Source organism: Balaenoptera acutorostrata, chromosome 16 (assembly GCF_949987535.1).
Source record: "Balaenoptera acutorostrata chromosome 16, mBalAcu1.1, whole genome shotgun sequence".
Lineage (NCBI taxonomy): Eukaryota > Metazoa > Chordata > Mammalia > Artiodactyla > Balaenopteridae > Balaenoptera > Balaenoptera acutorostrata.
In genome coordinates, this window is record NC_080079.1 from 32,302,883 (window position 1) to 32,321,664 (window position 18,782).

At 45.0% G+C, this 18,782-nt stretch overlaps 1 protein-coding gene across 1 annotated transcript; it reads left to right on the forward strand.

Moving 5' to 3' along the window:
- Nucleotides 1-1,468: 1,468 nt before the first annotated feature.
- On the forward strand, nucleotides 1,469-17,486 carry OPALIN (oligodendrocytic myelin paranodal and inner loop protein). The gene is made up of 6 exons (XM_007187439.2): nucleotides 1,469-1,909; nucleotides 6,840-6,875; nucleotides 11,061-11,096; nucleotides 12,187-12,306; nucleotides 14,142-14,198; nucleotides 15,558-17,486. Exons 1-6 carry the CDS (start codon nucleotides 1,907-1,909, stop codon nucleotides 15,732-15,734), a joined length of 429 nt encoding a protein of 142 aa, XP_007187501.1. The 5' UTR covers nucleotides 1,469-1,906; the 3' UTR covers nucleotides 15,735-17,486.
- Nucleotides 17,487-18,782: the final 1,296 nt, after the last annotated feature.

The following is an 18,782-nucleotide window of genomic DNA, read 5'->3' on the forward strand; positions in this document are numbered from 1 at the left end:
CTGTTAGTCAAGCCCCAAAGCCAGGAGTCGGCTTCGTTCTGATCTTCCCATCCCCTTCTCTCCCCTCCCCCACCCCACATTTCTTCCATCATCAAGTCTCGCTGCCTTTACCCCCGCAATAAGCCACAAACCCACTCACTCCTCTCCATCCCCACTGTCCTCATCCCAGGGCAGCCAGCGTCACCACTGGCTTGGACTCTGCTAACCAGTCTCCAGGTTAACACTTGTGTCCCCTATAATCCAGGCTCCACAGAGAAGCCAGTAATCATTGTCGACATCAGTTAGATCATCCCCTCTCCCCCTCAAAACCCCTGAAAGTCTTCCCATTGCTCTACGATGGAAATCCTACCATGCCCTGCCTGCTCACATCATGGGCCCCTAGCTCACTCTGTCTTTAACCTCTTCCAGGTCCCTCCCTGCAGGTACACTGGCCTTCCTCTGGTCCCAGCACACGAAGCCTGCTTCAGCCCCGGGACTTTGCATTTCCTGTTCCCTCCGCCTGGGACCCTCTTCTCATCTTTCATGTGCATCTTTCTTTCTTTCTTTCTTTCTTTCTTTCATTTTTGGCTGCATTGGTCTTCGTTGCTGCACGCGGGCTTTCTCTATTTGCGGCGAGCGGGAGCTACTCTTCTTTGTGGTGCGAGGGCTTCTCATTGCGGTGGCTTCTCTTGTCGCGGAGCACAGGCTCTAGGTGTGTGGGCTGAGTAGTTGTGGCTCACAGGCTCTAGAGTGCAGGCTCAGTAGTTGTGGCGCACGGGCTTACTTGCTGCGTGGCATGTGGGATCTTCCCAGACCAGGGCTTGAACCGGTGTCCCCTGCATTGGCAGGCGGATTCTTAACCACTGCGCCACCAGGGAGGTCCATCTTAAATGTCAGCTCTCAGAGACGTCTAAAGCAACTGCCTCCTGGTCGCTCCGGTCACTCTTCCCTGACGCCCCGCTTGCTCCTCCACAGAGGTTTTTGCTGTTTTGTTCTGATTGTTGTCTGTCTGCCTCGCTGGAACATACATTCCCTAAGAGTTTGGGCCTCATTTGTCTTTATCACCAAGCCCAGGACAGTGCCCAGAATAATACGTGACATAGAGAAGTTGTCAAAAAGATTTGTTGAGTAAATGAATGAACGCACTCATTGAAATGACCAAATGATTGGTTTTAATTGTTCTGTTGACATGAGACTCCAACTCCTTCATTGTTTTAAAGAAGCGAACTCCTAACAAAGAACTCATAAGAATTATAAGGCAGCCCACATTCATGGCTTTCCTCCAGCTCTGTGAGGCTCCCCATCAAAATGTGAGAACAGAAAGGGGGTGAAACTAACTCACCGCCACGCGGCTCATTGCCTAAGGCGTGTGCTCACTGAGGCAGCTACAGCCTCCAACACAGAGCGGGACCCAGCCCACATCTCCCAGGCCCCTACATCGACGCTGGTGATGTGTTGACTCCATCGTTGCTGGGACGGGGGTCACGCCACTGCCTGGCAGCTGGAGGTGGAGTGGCTAGCCTCCCTCAGCCTGTGTAACCCATTGTTTCTAAAGAGATGTTGGTGCAGGAGTCGCCAAGCTCTCAGGCCAGCTCTGGGTTCTTTGCTGAGATGGAGGTGTAACCAAGGAAGGGGCTTGAAAAGTAAAAAGGACAGGAAATGAAGACAACGAAGGTAGATGACCTGGCCCTGACACAGTGGCCATGAAGCAGGAGACCATCTTCCCCAAGGGGTGGGCCAAAGACTCGGCTACTCCCCTGACCATAAATGGCTTGGCCAGAGCTCTCTGGGAGCCACCTCTTCTCCTGTCACCCTTGCTCTCCCAGCTGGATGTTCCTACAAATGCAAGACACAAGCCAATAACACCAGCAAGAAAGGAGCTTGCTGAGGGCAGCGTTTGGAGAAAGCTCTCGGGAGGCTGTCGGAAATGGTGAGTGAGAGTTAGCGTCTTTCCTCTGCCTAACCTTCATTTCTCTCTATAAAAAGCAATCCCCAGACTTTTAAATTTGACATCTCCTAATTCAAATATAACTGTACCCTACCCTTGGGGCAAGGAAGTTAAGGAGCTTGGCTTTTAATTCTTTTCCAATGTACAATCATTTAAAAACATTCTATCTAGTATTTGCTGATTCCCTCTTATATTTTAATGCTAAGGTTTTGTTTTTAAAACCCCACATACAAGGGTGCAAAGTAAATGTTTCAGCTAAATTCAGTTCCCAGTTGAAGCAATGGGTCCAACCTGTGCCTTTATCCTTATTTGTTCAGTCTGCCTTCTGCTACGTGATCAGCAACAGGGAGAGTCATAAGTTGCATCAGAAACCTTCCACCTTTCTTATTGACTTGATACACGTTTGCTTATGACTCAGTCGAATGAAGCTTGGTAAGTTAGAAGAGGCTTCTGTGATTCCTTTTTAAAGAGATTATTAAAAGGAGTTGACGTCTAGGAGTAAAGTCTGTTAGAAGCATGAACACCTGAACAAATGTAGGATGGGGGGGCGGTGAGCAACAGGAGGACTGAAGGGCTGTCAGGCCCAGGTTGGAGTGGTGACCTCTCCCACCGCTAGGCCTCAGGGGGTGCGGAGGGGCCCTGCCTGCTGGCACCACATTGGAAGACCTCTCCTGATCCCGAGCCCGCATTTCTATCTACTAGGAGCTGGGGCAGTAGCCAGACTAGAGACTTGGGGGTCAGAATTCAACAGTCAGGACCCAGTTCCTGAGGAAAGGGCAGTTCAGGGAGGGTTCAGAAGGTTAGGAAGAAGGCTGTCCTCTAAAGAAGACACCCTCTGCATTCTTGTTTCTTGAAAATCTTTTTTTTTCCCCAATAAATTTATTTTATTTTATTTATTTATTTTTGGTTGCATTGGGTCTTTGTTGCTGCAAGCGGGCTTTCTCTAGTTGTGGTGAGCGGGGGCTACTCTTCATTGCGGTACATGGGCTTCTCGTTGTGGTGGTTTCTCTTGTTGCAGAGCATGGGCTCTAGGCACGCCGGCTCAGTAGTTGTGGCTCGCAAGCTCTAGAGCGCGGGCTCAGTAGTTGCGGCGCACAGGCTTAGTTGCTCCGCGGCATGTGGGATCTTCCCGGACCAGGGCTCAAACCCGTGTCCCCTGCAATGGCAGGCAGATTCTTAACCACTGCACCACCAGGGAAGCCCTCTTGAAAGTCTTTTAACAAGATGTTAAAACTTAAAAAAAGAAAAAAAAAAAGGAGTTGAATTCAGGCTTTGGAGTTGGGGAGATCTGTGATCTAGCCCCTCCCACTTACCAGCTGGGGACCTTGAGAAAACTGTCCTGGTCTCGGTCACCTTAGCCATGGTGTGGAGATGAGAGCGCTCCCCTTGTGGGGAGGTTATGAGTGCAGCGTGTGACCACTCACTCATAACAGTGACTGGTGGTTATCCCGTCTCCCCTCCTTCCCATCACAAACAGCAGACTCCTAATGAGTGACAGCCACTGAGATCCTGATGTACCTTCAGAACCATTATGTAGATATCACATAGTGCTTAGACTAGCAATGAGTGCCTTGTACCAAATTCCAGTACTCTGAATATTGCTAATCCATGTAGACAATTCCATCCAACAAGATCTTCCCAGGGGCTTCCCTGTGCCTCGCTGTGTGCTGACTAGGCCATGAAGAATATGACACCACGTGATCCTCCACCTGGAGTGTTTTATAGTTTCAAAAGAGCTGCCACAGACATTATTTCCTTTGGGCTTAGTTAATAGTATCCCTGTTTTGAGGATGGAAAAACAGTGCCTGGGAGAATAGATTTGTTGTAGGGAAATGGAGACCAGAGAGTTTGATTCACTTTCCCCAGGCCACACAGCTACTAAGTGGCTGAGTCTGGACTCAAATCCAGATCAGGGGGCTCCAAGCCCAGGGTTGCCTTGCCCCACCCAGCTGCCTCTCTAAAGGACACTGTGTGAGATTCTTCTCCACCCACATTTACGTGATGTTTTTCTTTCCATGAGATTGCTGTAGTGTGCTTCTACAAAATATAAATGTCTCTCTGAAATTAGCCAAAACCTTCGTCATCCAAATGTTGATAAACAGCACGTGCAATGGCCCACTTGTTGCTGCTCCTCCCTTCTGCTGTCCCCCCAAAGGAAGCTTTGTCCTGGGCCTGCTGACATCAGTACCCAGTGCTCACTGATGAGATAAGGCTCTGGGCAGCTGCGTTTGATGCAGAGACCATCCAGTGTCCTCTGCAGGCTCAGTTGGCATTACCATGAAAGGTAGAAGTTAGGTCCCTTGAGCAGGAAGACCCTGACCTAAGGTGGCCCCGATGTCCCTCTTGTCCTAATGCTGTCCTGGAAGAGGAGGTGCAGAATAATTGGGGGCTCCAATTATTCTGCAGAAACTCTAGGAGTCCTGAGGAAGCCTGTAATGTAGTAGAAAGAGGCTGTCACCAGAAGACCCAGTTGTGTGAATTTGGGCAACTTGTTCAAATTCTTCATCCATTTTCTTCTCTATAAAGTGAGGGCCCCCTGTTGCTAAGAGACAGAGAAGTGAACAGTCGCCACTGAAGCATGCTGGCTGGCTGGGGCCATCCTAATTGAAAGACATAATCTCTGGGGCAGGGGGTAGGGGGAACTATACATTGCAGGTGCTTGAAACATTTTTAGTTCACAGAAGAATTTCTCATTCATTAACCTCTCTGAATTCCAACCTTCCAGAAATCTAGCTAAAACAGGTGTCTCATCAATTTTGCATATATTGGGACTATTGCCTCTAGAACCATCTTCCAGGTTGGATTTGAGTCACACGGACCAATCCCACTTGGCCTGTTTTAAGAGAAAAGCTCCAACTGTTCTCATTTATCCGTGAGGTAATTTCTGAGGAGTCCCTGGGCCTCAGCTTCCTCTTCTGTAAAATGAGAGTTCTGCCCTCTTGCACTGTTGGTGGGAATGTAAATTGATACAACCACTATGGAAAGCAGTATGGAGATTCCTTAAAAAACTAAAAATAGAACCGCCATATGACCCAGCAATCCCACTACTGGGCATATACCCTGAGAAAACCATAATTCAAAAAGAGACATGTACCACAATGTTCACTGCAGCTCTATTTACAATAGCCAGGACATGGAACCAACCTAAATGTCCATCGACAGATGAATGGATAAAGATGTGACACATATATACAATGGAATATTACTCGGTCATAAAAAGGAATGAAATTGAATTCTTTGTAGTGAGGTGGATGGACCTAGAGACTGTCATACAGAGCGAAGTAAGTCAAAAAGAGAAAAATACCGTATGCTAACGCATATATATGGAATCTAGAAAAATGGTACTGATGAACCTAGTGGCAGGGCAGGAATAAAGACGCAGATGTAGAGAACGGACTTGAGGACACGAGGTGGGAGGGGAGGCTGGGATGTAGTGAGTGAGTAGCGTTGACATATATACACTACCAAATGTAAAACGAATGGCTAGTGGGAAGCTGCTGCAGAGCACAGGGAGATCAGCTCGGTGCTTTGTGACCACCTAGAGGGGTGGGATAAGGAGGGTGGGAGGGAGACGCAAGAGGGAGGAGATATGGGGATATATGTATACGTATAGCTGATTCACTTTGTTGTACAGCAGTAACTAACACAACGTTGTAAAGCAGTTATACTCTAATAAAGATGTATTAAAAGAAAAAGAGAGTTCTGAGGTAGATGATCTTGAAGGCACCTCAGGTCTGAAACGTTAGGATTCTCTTGGATTCTCTAATCCTTCCCAATCTTCCCAATGTTGGCTAACATTTAATTTTAAAACTTAGCAAACACATTGCTTCTAGAATGACAGAACCAGGTCTTGGGAGGCTTCAGGAAGATCAGGAGCTGGAGTTTAAGCCAAGCTGTGGGGAACCAGGGAGGCTGGGGCTGAATGAGAGCCCAGCCAGGAGGCATGAATCAGGGGTGGTGGACACGAATGGGGGACGGGGCAGGGGTCCGGAAAGTAGAAACATGACCACTTCAGCTCCCTGAACAAGGGGCAGAAAGCGTCGCCAGCTGAGTTGGAGCGAAGTCCACCCATTTTTCACATCCAGGCAGGGAAGGGACTGGGTAAAGAGCAGCCTGGAAAAACTGGCATCAAAGAGCCCAAACTGGAGTGACAGGAGGTGGGGACAGGGAGAAGGAAGGAGCCACTGGAGGCCCTGGGCAGGGTCTGACCCTGGTAGGTGGGCACGTGGGCAGGCTAACATGCTGGTGTCCCATTGAGCCCACAATCTTGAAATATTGATGCCATATTTGGGGGAGAGGTAAGGCTGGGTGCTGAGTGAGGGGAGGGCCCAGAGGGTTAGCCTCTCCTCTGTCGTTCTGACCAGCTCAGCTCCAGCCTGGAACCCCTGCCTCGGACTCTGCAAAAACAGAAGCCTGTCTTCCTCAGCTTCTCCCCCTGGGAGGGGGTTGAAGGAGCAGGCGTTCTTGTTGGAGCCCCTGGGGGGTCTTACTTCCCACCCCAAGAAGAAAGCGCCATCACTTTACACAGTTTCCTCCCTGAAAGGAGTTCCGGGGGAAAAAACAATTTTTAGCACTCTGCTGAATTTCTAGTAATGTTTCTGCTGCCCTTTTGGGTCAGGACTGCTCAGGCAATAGCTTCACTGGCTGGTCCCTTAATCTGGCCCTGGTTGAGGACCTGGAAAAGGAGAGAGGCCAGGACTGCCTTGATGCTGAGGGAGGAACTCATGACCTCAGGCTCCGCTGCTCCCCTGCCATCTTTTGGGGCCAAGATTGGGAGGGGAGGCTGGGACTGACCGAGCCTGTGGGTCAGTAAATTCTCCTGGAATCCGCCAGGGTCAGTGACATTTGGTGGAGGGGTGAGGAGCCTGGCTGACCATTCCTGGGAGCTCTAATGTTTCCTTCTCTCTTCCAGAGTTTTTCACTGAACTTCACACTGCCGGCCAACACGGTGAGTACAGCCGTCCCCGTTCACCAGGCAGGTCAGCAAAGATCAATGCAGAGTTGACACTGGGCCTCCAGGATGCCATCACACAAAGCTCATGTGGAGCAAAAAGTTACACAGGTTTCAAAGGCACTACGAAGAGCTGGGGGTGCTGAGAGAAATGTTTTCGATTATAAAAATTATAAATACACATTTTGAAAAGGAAAATAGCAAAAAACCAAAACAGCTAAATTGCCATCAGCAGAAAACACTGGGGACACTAATTCCAGTCCTGTCTGACTCTACATAAATTTTGACTTTTGTTGCTTTTGTACCATGGTCTTCTTATTCTACCTATAATTTTATATGATAAATGTTTTCCATCCACCTTTATAACCGTACTGAGGGTGGTCACATGATATTTCTTCAAGTGAATTATTTCTTTAAGTGATTAATCACTATTAGCAATGATTTTGTGATAAACGTAGGTATAGATAAATCCTTGTCAGCACTTAAGCTGATTTCCTTAGAATGTAGCCTAGAAGGGGAATTATTGGGTCAAGAAAAATGAATGTTTTATGGCTCTGGATTGTGACATTTAGTTGCAAGTCCAAACGGAGATTTGCAGTTGATGATGGTGGACCGTTTCAGTCCAGAATTGACCCTCCATCTTCTGTTCTTGTGTTGTGTAGAGATAACACGCCAGGATTGTTTTCTGACCAGAAGTGCTGCTGTGATGGAGGCAGGTGTTTTCCTGGCCCAGTTTTTCAGTGGTTTTGGCTGTGCCAAATTTTCTGAAAAGTCATATGGTTATTCAAAGAGAATAAACTGAATCGCCAGGAAAGGGGACGCTTAAGCCCGTGGCCGTGTTTACTGTACCATGGGGGCATCATTCTGGAGAGCAGCAGAAAGGTAGAACCTCGAGACTCACTGCCAGCCTTCTGCTGCCACACTGGCGGCCCTGACATCTGTCCATGACTCGCCGGCACCTGCTCTACCCTCCCGGTGCGGCCCTGACTTCTGAACCTCCCTGACTCACTCTGCCCCCTGCTTCTGCCTCTGCCTGTTGTCTGCAGACAAATTCCCCTATCCCTCTCCTTACCTGTCAAAACCTTTTAATATGGCCACTGCTGGCACTTTCCCCCTGGCTGCTCTTAGCCAGCAGGTCCGTAGAGACCCCAGGTTCTGTCTTATCCTGGCTTGGCACAGCCTACGAAGGTAACTCAGAGAAGCAAGAAGCCGTTGCTTGGGACGGTGAGGGTGAACGGGTCTAGAGGGAGGCCCTTACGCTGTTAGTCATCACTTTGGGAGCATCTCCTTGGTTCACAGCACATTTCTCTGAGAACTGTCCCTCCTCCCTTTGAACCTATGTAGGACAACAGCCGCCCCAGCCTGCCTGGGACTGTCTGGTTTTAACACTGAATGTGCTACCACCTAGGCAATTTCTGTGGAAAACCAGGACGGCTGGCCACCCTACCTGGCAGTTATATTTCTACCATAGAACCCTTCCCTTTCGGTGCAGCTGGATGACTGGGAACACCAGAGCCCTGGGAAGTGGGGAAAGGTGGGTACTCAGCTCATGAGAGCTTCTCTGCAGAGAGTTGGGGACAGGGCCACATATTCAAGTCAGCCCCTACTGGGCCATACTGAACTGTCAAGTATAAAAACTGGGTTGGGATGCTGCATTTGGTCATGGAAGGCAGAGTAGTCCAACGGTTAAGAGCTTGGACCCTGGAGCCAGGCCATTCGGCATCTGCCACTTAGGGCTGTGTGACCTTGCACAAGTTACTTGACTTCTCTGTGCCTCACTCTTCTCTTCTGTAAAATAGGGATCGTTACAGTCCTGCTTCACTGGCTATGGTGAAGAATAAATGAGTCGATACAGGAAAAGGACTTGAACAGCCTGGCACATAGTAAGTTCTCCATAAGCATTAGCTGGTACAATTAGCAGGTGTTCATGAGGGCAGAAAAATCCATCTGGAGAGAGAAAGAAGGAAGCAAACAGGCAGAGAAAAGTACAGGTGAAAGGCCATTCTGCCCAGGAGTGATGGAGAGATCCCAGGAGGGAAGGCTTTGGTCCTGACAAGTTCCCGGTCCCCAGCTTCAGTCCCTAGAGAGGCCAGATTCTCACTGCCCATGGGTTCCATGAGGTACCCCTGAATCCTTAGAGGTAACTCATTTTGGGGGGCCAAATCCAGCCCAAGTGAATTTCTGTAACCTGAAGACAAAACATCTTACCCAAAACGATATGCAACTCTTGGCATCACCCTGAGAAATAGAACCCTTAAGGTAAATGCAGCTTTAAGGTGGGGGTGGGGTGAGATTGCACTTCGGTAAAACTGTAGCTATTTACTTTTTTAAATTTTAAAAATTTTATTTATTTATTTATTTATTAACATCTTTATTGGAGTATAATTGCTTTACAATGGTGTGTTAGTTTCTGCTGTATCACAAAGTGAATAAGCTATATGTATACATATATCCCCATATCCCCTCCCTCTTACGTCTCCCTCCCATCCTCCCTATCCCACCCCTCTAGGTGGTCACAAAGCACAGAGCTGATCTCCCTGTGCTATACAGCTGCTTCCCACTAGCTATCTATTTTACATTTGGTAGTGTATATATGTCCATGCCACTCTTTCACTTTGTCCCAGCTTACCCTTCCCCCTCCCCGTGTCCTCAAGTCCATTCTCTAGTCTGTGTCTTTATTCCTGTCCTGCCCCTAGGTTCATCAGAACCATTTTTTTTTAGATTCCATATATATGTGTTAGCATACGATATTTGTTTTTCTCTTTCTGACTTATTTCACTCTGTATGACAGACTCTAGGTCCATCCACCTCACTACAAATAACTCAATTTTGTTTCTTTTTATGGCTGAGTAATATTCCATTGTATATATGTGCCACATCTTCTTTATCCATTCATCTGTCGATGGACACTTAGGTTGCTTCCATGTCCCGGCTATTGTAAATAGAGCTGCAATGAACATTGTGGTACATGACTCTTTTTGAATTATGGTTTTCTCAGGGTATATGCCCAGTAGTGGGATTGCTGGGTTGTATGGTAGTTCTATTTTTAAAAACTGTAGCCATTTAAGTACCAAGTGTCAATACCTGGTTAGCAAATCTCTCCTTTGATGGGAGCTCTCTGGGAAAGAGGCTTAGGCTTGGAATGCAAACATCCACATTCAGGTTAGATTTATGGTTATCTATGAAACCTGGGAGAAGACCTATAACTTCTCTGAGATCTGGATCTTTTTTTTTTTTTTTGTAAAATAGAGACAATAACTGTCAAAAGTCCAAGCCCCTGGGATTCCAGTGTAGTCACTGAGGTTGATGAGAATATTCAATATATAACAGGTCTGGCCAGAGCTTTGCCATGTTTAAAGGAATGACAAAAGCTTATTCTCCTGGTGCTCATTTGATCCTCTTACGAATCCTAGAGGTAGGTACTCACAGCCCTATTTTATAGATGAAGAAATGAGGCTCGTTAGCTTGTGAGTGGAGAAATCGCCATTTCCTTCCAGCTAGTGTGAGCCTAGGACTCGGGCTCTTAACCCCACACGGTACCACCTCGCATAGCTTACACGGGTCAGTTGCTAATGTGGAGCTCTGTGCCCTGAGATTTATTGGTCCAGATAAGACTCTCATCTGAAATATCTCATAAATGGGTAAAGTCCAGTGCCCCTCCTTGAGTGGAGATGTGAAATGGGAACACGTACTGTACTCATTCAATGTAGGATTATCCCAGGAGCGTGGATAATTCACAACTTCAGATACCTGCCCAAGCCATTTGCTTCATTGCAGTTTGGAAACAAATAAAGCCTCCTTAAAGAGCCTGGCTTCCACTGGTATTTAACTTTTTTCCCTTCTAGCAACGGGGACAAGTAGGCCCGAAGTGTGCTGGGAAGGGTGTGGGGACTTGGGACAGGAGAAAAACTTTTTGAGTTCTGAAACCTGTTATGACAGATCCACAGGGTGAATAATGAAGACCTCACCTGAATTTCTGATTTCTCTCTCCTTGTAACCCAATTTTATTCCTTCTTACCTGGGAAGCAATCAAGGAGGGCTTTGTTTGGCAGTTGTTTTTAATAGAAAGTTTAGCAAAGGGATGTACTTTAGGCATTACAGCTTAACCTTGGACAGACTGTGTTGTGTGACGTGCATTCTATAGATTTTGTTTTCTTAAGATGTATGTTCTTTTCCACCCAGACTTCCTCCCCAGCTGTTACCAGTGGGAAAGGAGCAGTAAGTATATCACTTAAATTATGCAGCCTTGGTTTGGTCATTTAGAAAAGGGGGATAATGCTGTACCCATCTCATGCATTCGTTTTGAGGATTAAATTTTGATATGTGAACTGTCACCAAGCACAGAACCTTCCTCAACTATTATTCTTATGACCAACTCAGTTCAAAAGGGAAGGAGAACACGCAAAATCACAGATGATTCCCAAAGTGTTGAACAAAAGAAGCTAGACGCAAGAGACTACATACTTTCTACGTGCATCTAGATGACATTGAAAAACAGACAAGACTAACCTACGGTGATGGATTTCAGGATAGAGGTTACACATGCAGTGACTGGAACGGAGCCCGAGGGGCTTCTGGGGGGCTGGTAATGTTCTGTTTCTTCATCTGGGTGCTGGTTACATGGGTGGGTTCATCACGTGAAAAGTCATCAAGCTGTATATTTATAATGTATATAGTTTTACATATTATGTCATTCTTTAATAAAATCACCCCCCCCCAAAAAATGAAGAAGAATCCAGTATTATATGACAGTTGCATATGTGTAGGGATTCTGAACACTATCTTTGGTATTTTCAAATAATCTGCAAATCTGAAATTTATGGGGCTACAAGCATGGCTATTTCCACCCAGATCAAAGCAAAATGGGAGTCTGAAAGTTAATTGGCTCATGCATTTAATGTAAATAAATTAAAAAATTCATATCAAAATGGTGTGGGATACACTAAAACCTTTTACTTTTTGCCAGACTAATAGATAAGAATGGTATCTAATTGTTGCTTTGAACTGTATTTTAGCTCTTCCTATGTTGATGCAACGTTTGTATTTCTGTTCCTAGGAATGGCCTGTTCATATATTTGTCCAATTTTCTACTGAATTATCGCCCTTTTCCAATTGATTTAAACTATGTACATTAACTCCTATGAAAATGAGCCGTTTGTCATGTACGTTGCAAACAATTTTTCACTGTATTTCATTACCCTTTTGATTTTGTGTACGATACTTAGGGTCCATGTAGGGTTTTGTTTTACTTTTAATCAACCGAACTCTTCCTTTTTTCCGGGAGAACCTGACTATTTTCTCTGTGCAGGACTGTGGACCCTCTCTTGGGTTAGCAGCTGGCATCCCGTCCCTGGTAGCCACAGCCCTGCTGGTGGCCTTACTATTTACTCTGATTCACCAAAGAAGAAGCAGCAGTGAGTCCACCGAGGTGATTAGCAGCTTCTTTGGGTCTGGACGTGTTGGCAAGAATCGGTATTTGATGAACTGGCTTTGGGCTGAGGGTGTCAGGACCCATGTCTGTTTTCTGAGGACAAGGTGGTGGATGTTTCTGTGCCTCAATTTCTGTCTCAGACTCATGACATTATCCTCCAGGCAGAGCTGATTTGTCACACAACCCTTATGTCACTTGAGGATGGTATCTGGGGTGGCAAAAAGTAGCAGCGGAGAGGGACGTTTGTTGCTACGGCAAACACATCAGTACAGTGGGTGTGTTTTCTAACCTTGAGAAACAAGGCCACAAGCCTCACAAAGAGGATGGAGGTGATCTTAGAAAAGATGAGAGACAAACAGACCTTGAGGCGTCTATCATAGGGATACGTCCAGGAGTGTGTGACTCTATCTTTGTCCTCTTCCCACTTCTGAACACACATCAGTCACAAGGGAATCTCCCGACCCCACCCCATCCAAATACCAGATTGCTCTGGAGACCAGGCTCAGAATTCAAGGGCCACCCTGACCCATGTCCAGCCAGGGTCCATGGTTGTGATACAACTGTGTTGTGTGGACTCTGGGCTCTAATTCCATCCTTATTTATGAACATTCCTGATTGTTCTCACAGTGGTAGGCGTTAACGGGGAGTAAAAAACGTAGGTTCTAACCCTGGCTCTGCCACTGTACGATTTATATGATCCTGGACAAGTGACTTAACATTTTCTGTTTCTTGGTTAGTTCAACTCCAATATAAGAGTCATAAAAACTACCCACCTCAGGAATTCCTTGGCGGTCCAGTGGTAAGGACTCCATGGTCTCAGCAGCCTAGGGCCAGGGTTCAATCCCTCCTTGCCCTTGTGGGGAACTAAGATCCCACAAGCTGCGCAGTGTGGCCAAAAAGAAAAAAAATATACCCACCTTATTCATTTAATTAAAAAAAATTTTTTTAAAAATTTTTGGCTGTGTTGGGCCTTCATTGTGGCACATGGGCTTTCTCTAGTTGTGGCGAGTGAGGGCTACTCTTCACTGTGGTGCGCAGGCTTCTCATTGCGGTGGCTTCTCTTGCTGTGGAGCATGGGCTCTAGAGCGCAGGCTCAGTAGTTGTGGCGCTTAGGCTTAGTTGCTTCGCGGCATGTGGGATCTTCCTGGACCAGGGCTCGAACCCATATCCCCTGCATTGGCAGGCGGATTCTTAACCACTGCACCACCAGGGAAGTCCCTACCCAACTTATTTTAAGAGGTAAGTGGAGGTGTAAGGATGGAATGAGATCATAGGTATAAAGCTGTGTTGACAAGCTGTAAACTTTAAATATATTAAGAAATATTGTGGTTGTTGGTGGTAGTATTTAAGTAATGGTTCCTCAATCTTTCAGGGCACTTTAAAATCATCTTGGAGGCTATGAAAATACCAACCACCAAAACCAATTAAATCAGAATCTCTGAATGATAGAGCTGTGGCATTGGTACCAAAAATATCCCAACATTTTATGATAGATCACATTAAACAGATACTAAAGTAGAGAGAATAGTATAATGAATCTAGTTATTAACAACGGCCAATCTTGTTTCATCTCCGCTTCCACCCACTTTTCCACACTGTCAACCTGGATTATTTTTGAAGTAATTCACAGTGGTATCTCTTGTTTATGTTTTTTCTGGGAGAGGGTAGTTATTATCTGTTTGTTTATTTTGTTTTATTTTTAAAGCTCTCTGGTGATTCTAATGTGCAGCCAGGTTTAAGAACCGCTGATTTTAATCATGGTCATGGGCAAATACTGTAACCTTTCATTTCTTCTTCTTCTTTATTTTGTTTTATTTTTAAAAACAACTTAGGAAAGTGAGAGGCCTTGTGAAATCTCAGAAATCTATGACAGTCCCAGGATAGCTGAGGTAAGAACTCTAGGTTATAATCAGTATACATCATTCACATGGCAAACAAGCTAAGGGTCTTAAAGCCTCTGGTGTACAGGAGAAGTACAGGGTAAGCACAAAGGAGGTTCTCATTATATTTTTACTGGCTGGACAGGAATTCAAGATTTATTTAATATTAGAAAATTAATTTAATATCACTTATTTCACTGGTAAAAGAGAAAAATCATGTGATCATTTCCATAGAAGAGAATTCAAAAATATTATACAGCCATTTGTGATGTGAACTCCTAGCAAACCAAAAATTTAAAAGGCACTTCCTTAACTTGAAACAAGACATCTTTAAAAAAAAAAATTACAGCAAATATCATACCTAAAGGTAAAATGTTAATGATTCTTTTTCAGATCAGAAACAAAACAAGGACGCTCACTGTTACCAGTTCTATCTGATATTGTACTTTAGGCCCCAGTCAATGCAGCAGGATGAGAAAAAGGAGTAGAAATTCACTCAGTGCAGGAAAATCCTTTCACAATGTATATGTACGTCAAATAATCACACTATTCTCTTTAAATATCTTACAATTTTACTTGTCAATTATACCTCAATAAAGATTAAAAAAAAAGAAAAAGAAGCAGAAAGCATAAGACTGGAAAAGAAGAAACAAAAATGTCATTATTTACAGATGATATGATTATCTACATAGAAAAGCCAAATTATCCACAGATAATTTAATAGAACTAACAAGATATTTTAACAAGTTTACTGGATATAAAATCAATATTAAAAAGTAATTCACATTTCTAAAAATCAATAACAATTAATTAGAAAAAGTAATTTTCAAAAGATACCATTTTGTAGTGGTAATAAAAATACACAGAATGATGAGGAATAAATCTAACAAAAACCTGTAATCCCTTTATGGAGAATAATAAAACTTCGGTAAAAGATATTAAGTAAGACCTAAATAATGGGAGTTTGTATTTAATGCTCCTGGATAAGAAGACTCAATAGTATACAGATATCAAACAACTTCAAATTGATCTATATAATAAACGTAATTCCAATATGAACCTCAACAAATATTTTTCATGGAACTCAATAAGATGCTTCTAAAATCTATACAGAAGAAGACAGAAAAAAATTTTAAGTACCAGCAGACAGATAGAACAAATAGAAAACAAATAGGAAGATGGTAGATTAAAACCCAACCATATCAATGATCACATTGATGACATCCAATGTCTTGAAAACTGTTCCAAATATTTTGTCTGATGGTTGGTTGTTTCAGGTGGGAGGGTAAGTCTGGCTGCTGTTACTCCAACTTGGCCAGAAGCAGAAGTCTTTGATGTATTTTTTTAAAACCTGTTTGTTTTCTCAAGAATCCTAGGAGGTTACCCACACAGGAGAAGAATATCATGGGAGCAGAAGAAGCCCACATATACGTGAAGACTGTTTCAGGAAGTGAGGAGCCCATTCGTGACACTCACCGTCCTGCTGTCGAAGTGGAGAGAAGGAGGGGATTGTGGTGGCTTATTCCCAGACTGAGCCTGGAGTGATGCAGCACAGCCAAGGAGCAGATCTGGAGCTGGAACAGAGCTAAGCACACAGGGATTTGTGCTTGGAATGAGGAGAGACGCCACGCTGCCTCTTAACCAATCCAAATTTCATTTGCAGATCTGGAAAACTTTGGGGTTGACTTTACTCTTCAAGGAACAGATCTGATAAGGTTCCTTCCAACGCTCAGACCTTGTGGTTTAATAAGCAGTGAAGTCATTCTGCATCCAAAAGGAGCCCTTGGATCCTGCTCCTGACCCCAGTGGGGATTTGCTTTTCTTTGTGATTTGGGGAAAGGGGTTTGATTTCTCAGTGACTTGCCTCCTCATCTTTTTTCATATCCGTTTTCTCAAAAGAGCCATCAGACCTGGCTTCCATGGGCAAGTTGGCCAAGGCTAGCATGGTGCAAGTTGGGATATAAATGAAACGTACAGGGGATGTGTGAGGAGAAGCAGTTCCTTATTTCTGAACAACTCAGGGTAGAAACCACGTGGAACCACAAGTTCCCTGATCACAGGGGCAGCCCACTGCTGCGTCATTCATCACTCCCACTTGTGATCAGAGGGTATCTAAGGATACCCTGTATGAGCCCATTCTGTAATGGGCTCTGTGTCTGTGTGTGGGTGCGTGTGCACGGAGGGTAAATAGGGAGGAGGGAAAGCAGAGGTTGTTTCAAAAGATTATTAGAAATGAGGGCTATACCCATTTTGCGGGAGTGGAGAGAAAGGCCCAAGTCCTTGGACCATAATGGGGAAAAACTCATTAGCAGGAAGAAAGATCAAGAGAACTCTGAGTGGATGAACACAGGACCAAAGGGATGGGCTAAGTAGCAATGTGACTGTCATCTGAGGGGAGCCCATGACAGTGCCACCGTCGCTTCTGTGAGGAGGCTTACGGGAGTCCTGGTTCCCCTAGGCAGGTCCATTGCTTGTGAGCACGCCGGGTCTCCTGGTGGGAGAACTGGGTCCAGGGCATCTTGGGGTCCACCCACCAGCCCCATGGGCCTCCTTGAAATGCTGTGGAAACATTCCTTTCTCACACGGGGACCCTGATTGCTCAGAAACACACCTCCTCTTCTTCAAATAACCAAGGACAGGTTATACACATCCAATCACTGCCACACACTAACACGTGCTCTTCAAAGCTCTTTGTGAAATTCAGTTTTGTACCAAGTCCACTGAGTCTAGTCACGTTAACAAGCAGATTTGGCCGTTTTTAAGCAGACATGCCCAGGGATCCAGGTGCTTATACTCCTCTTACACGGTGGGAAGGACCTTGGATTTGCTGAGAACATGACTGTGGCCTTAGCCTTGACACTCACAGGTCTGAGCTCTGGAGCATATCATGGACCTTAGCTCTCTATGTACAAAATGGAGATAGCCGTTTTCTTCCTCCTACCCTTAGGGGTGTTGTGAGGCTGAACGGAAACAGGCAAGTGAATAAGTTTTGTTTCTGATCTGAAAAAGAATGATTAACATTTTACCTTTAGGTATGATATTTGCTGTAATTTTTTTTTTTAAAGATGTCTTGTTTCAAGTTAAGGAAGTGCCTTTTAAATTTTTGGTTTGTTAGTAGTCTGTAAAGTGAGACTTGTATTTTGGATCATTTATTTTAATTCTACTTGCAATCCATTACTTAGTATCTTTATTTTAAATGGTTTCTACTAAATTAGCTAGGTTCAGTATTTCTGCCATTTTTTTTTTCTGCTATGATGCACAAGAACTCATTTTAGAATAAAGTGAAAAGCAAAATGATCATTCTTGTGGACCTTCAATATGTCTATGGTGTTTCTTCGCCTATATTAAAGTATATGACATTGACCCTGGGGTTGGAATCAAGGGTATCCCAGGGATATTCCTGGTGCTGGCACTTTCTTGGTTGGGCTCGTGATGGAGATGTTCAGTCCTTCACAGAGGGCACCCCACGTTGTGAGGAAAATACTGAGACCAGAAGTCAGAAGCTCCAGCCCCCCAACCTGGGGTTGGTGCTAGCGTTGGGATGACCTTGGGTCAGTCACATTCTAGAAAATGCAAACTAATCAATCGTGACAGAAAGCATATCAGCAGTTGCCTGGGGATGGTGGGGTGAGGAAGGGTGGCAGGGAGAGATTACAAAGGGCCACAAAGAAATTTTGGGGGGTAAGGATATGTCCTCTATCGTGACTGTTCTGATAGCTTCGTGGGTGTATTACACATCAACACTTATCAAATTGTACACTTTAAACATATAATTTATTGAAAGTCAATTCTACCTCAATTAAGCTTTGTTTGTTTGTTTGTTTAAAGCATTCAAGCCACACAGAGTCAAAATCTCTCCTTTTTTTTTTTTAATTTTATTTTACTTATTTTTATTTATTTATGGCTGTGTTGGGTCTTTGCTTCTGCGCGAGGGCTTTCTCCAGTTGCGGCAAGTGGGGGCCACTCCTCATCGCGGTGCGCGGGCCTCTCATCATCGCAGCCTCTCCCGTTGCGAAGCACAGGCTCCAGACGCGCAGGCTCAGCAATCGTGGCTGACGGGCCCAGTCACTCCGCGGCATGCGGGATCCTCCCAGACCAGGGCTCGAACCCGTGTCCCCCGCACTGGCAGGCAGACTCTCAACCACTGCACCACCAGAGAAGCCCCCAAAATCTCTCCTTCTTTATTCAGCATTTTGCCAGGAGAACAAGAGGACATGGGAATGTGATTGGTGTCCTAGAAGGACAAATGCAGTCTTTCTCTGGAGAAGTTAGAAATAGACAAAAATAGATTCATGTACTCCGTGCCTAAAATGTAGAATGAAATCTACTCTCAAGGGCTTTCAGTGTCAGCCTGACCTGAAGACCTGAAAAGCTCCCAACACCACGTGTACTGCAAAAGCATTTTACCCCGAAGAATGATGGGCGAGTTACCCAAACTAGAGGCAAAATTAGGATTCCTTTAAAACTAGTTTAGGAAAATGTGAATTCCGTGAAGTTGTATGCAAATTTTATATGCATAATTATTATTCGGGGGCCAGATTCCATGATTCCCTTCAGATTCTCAAAGGGATCTGCAACACCCTCCCAACAGTT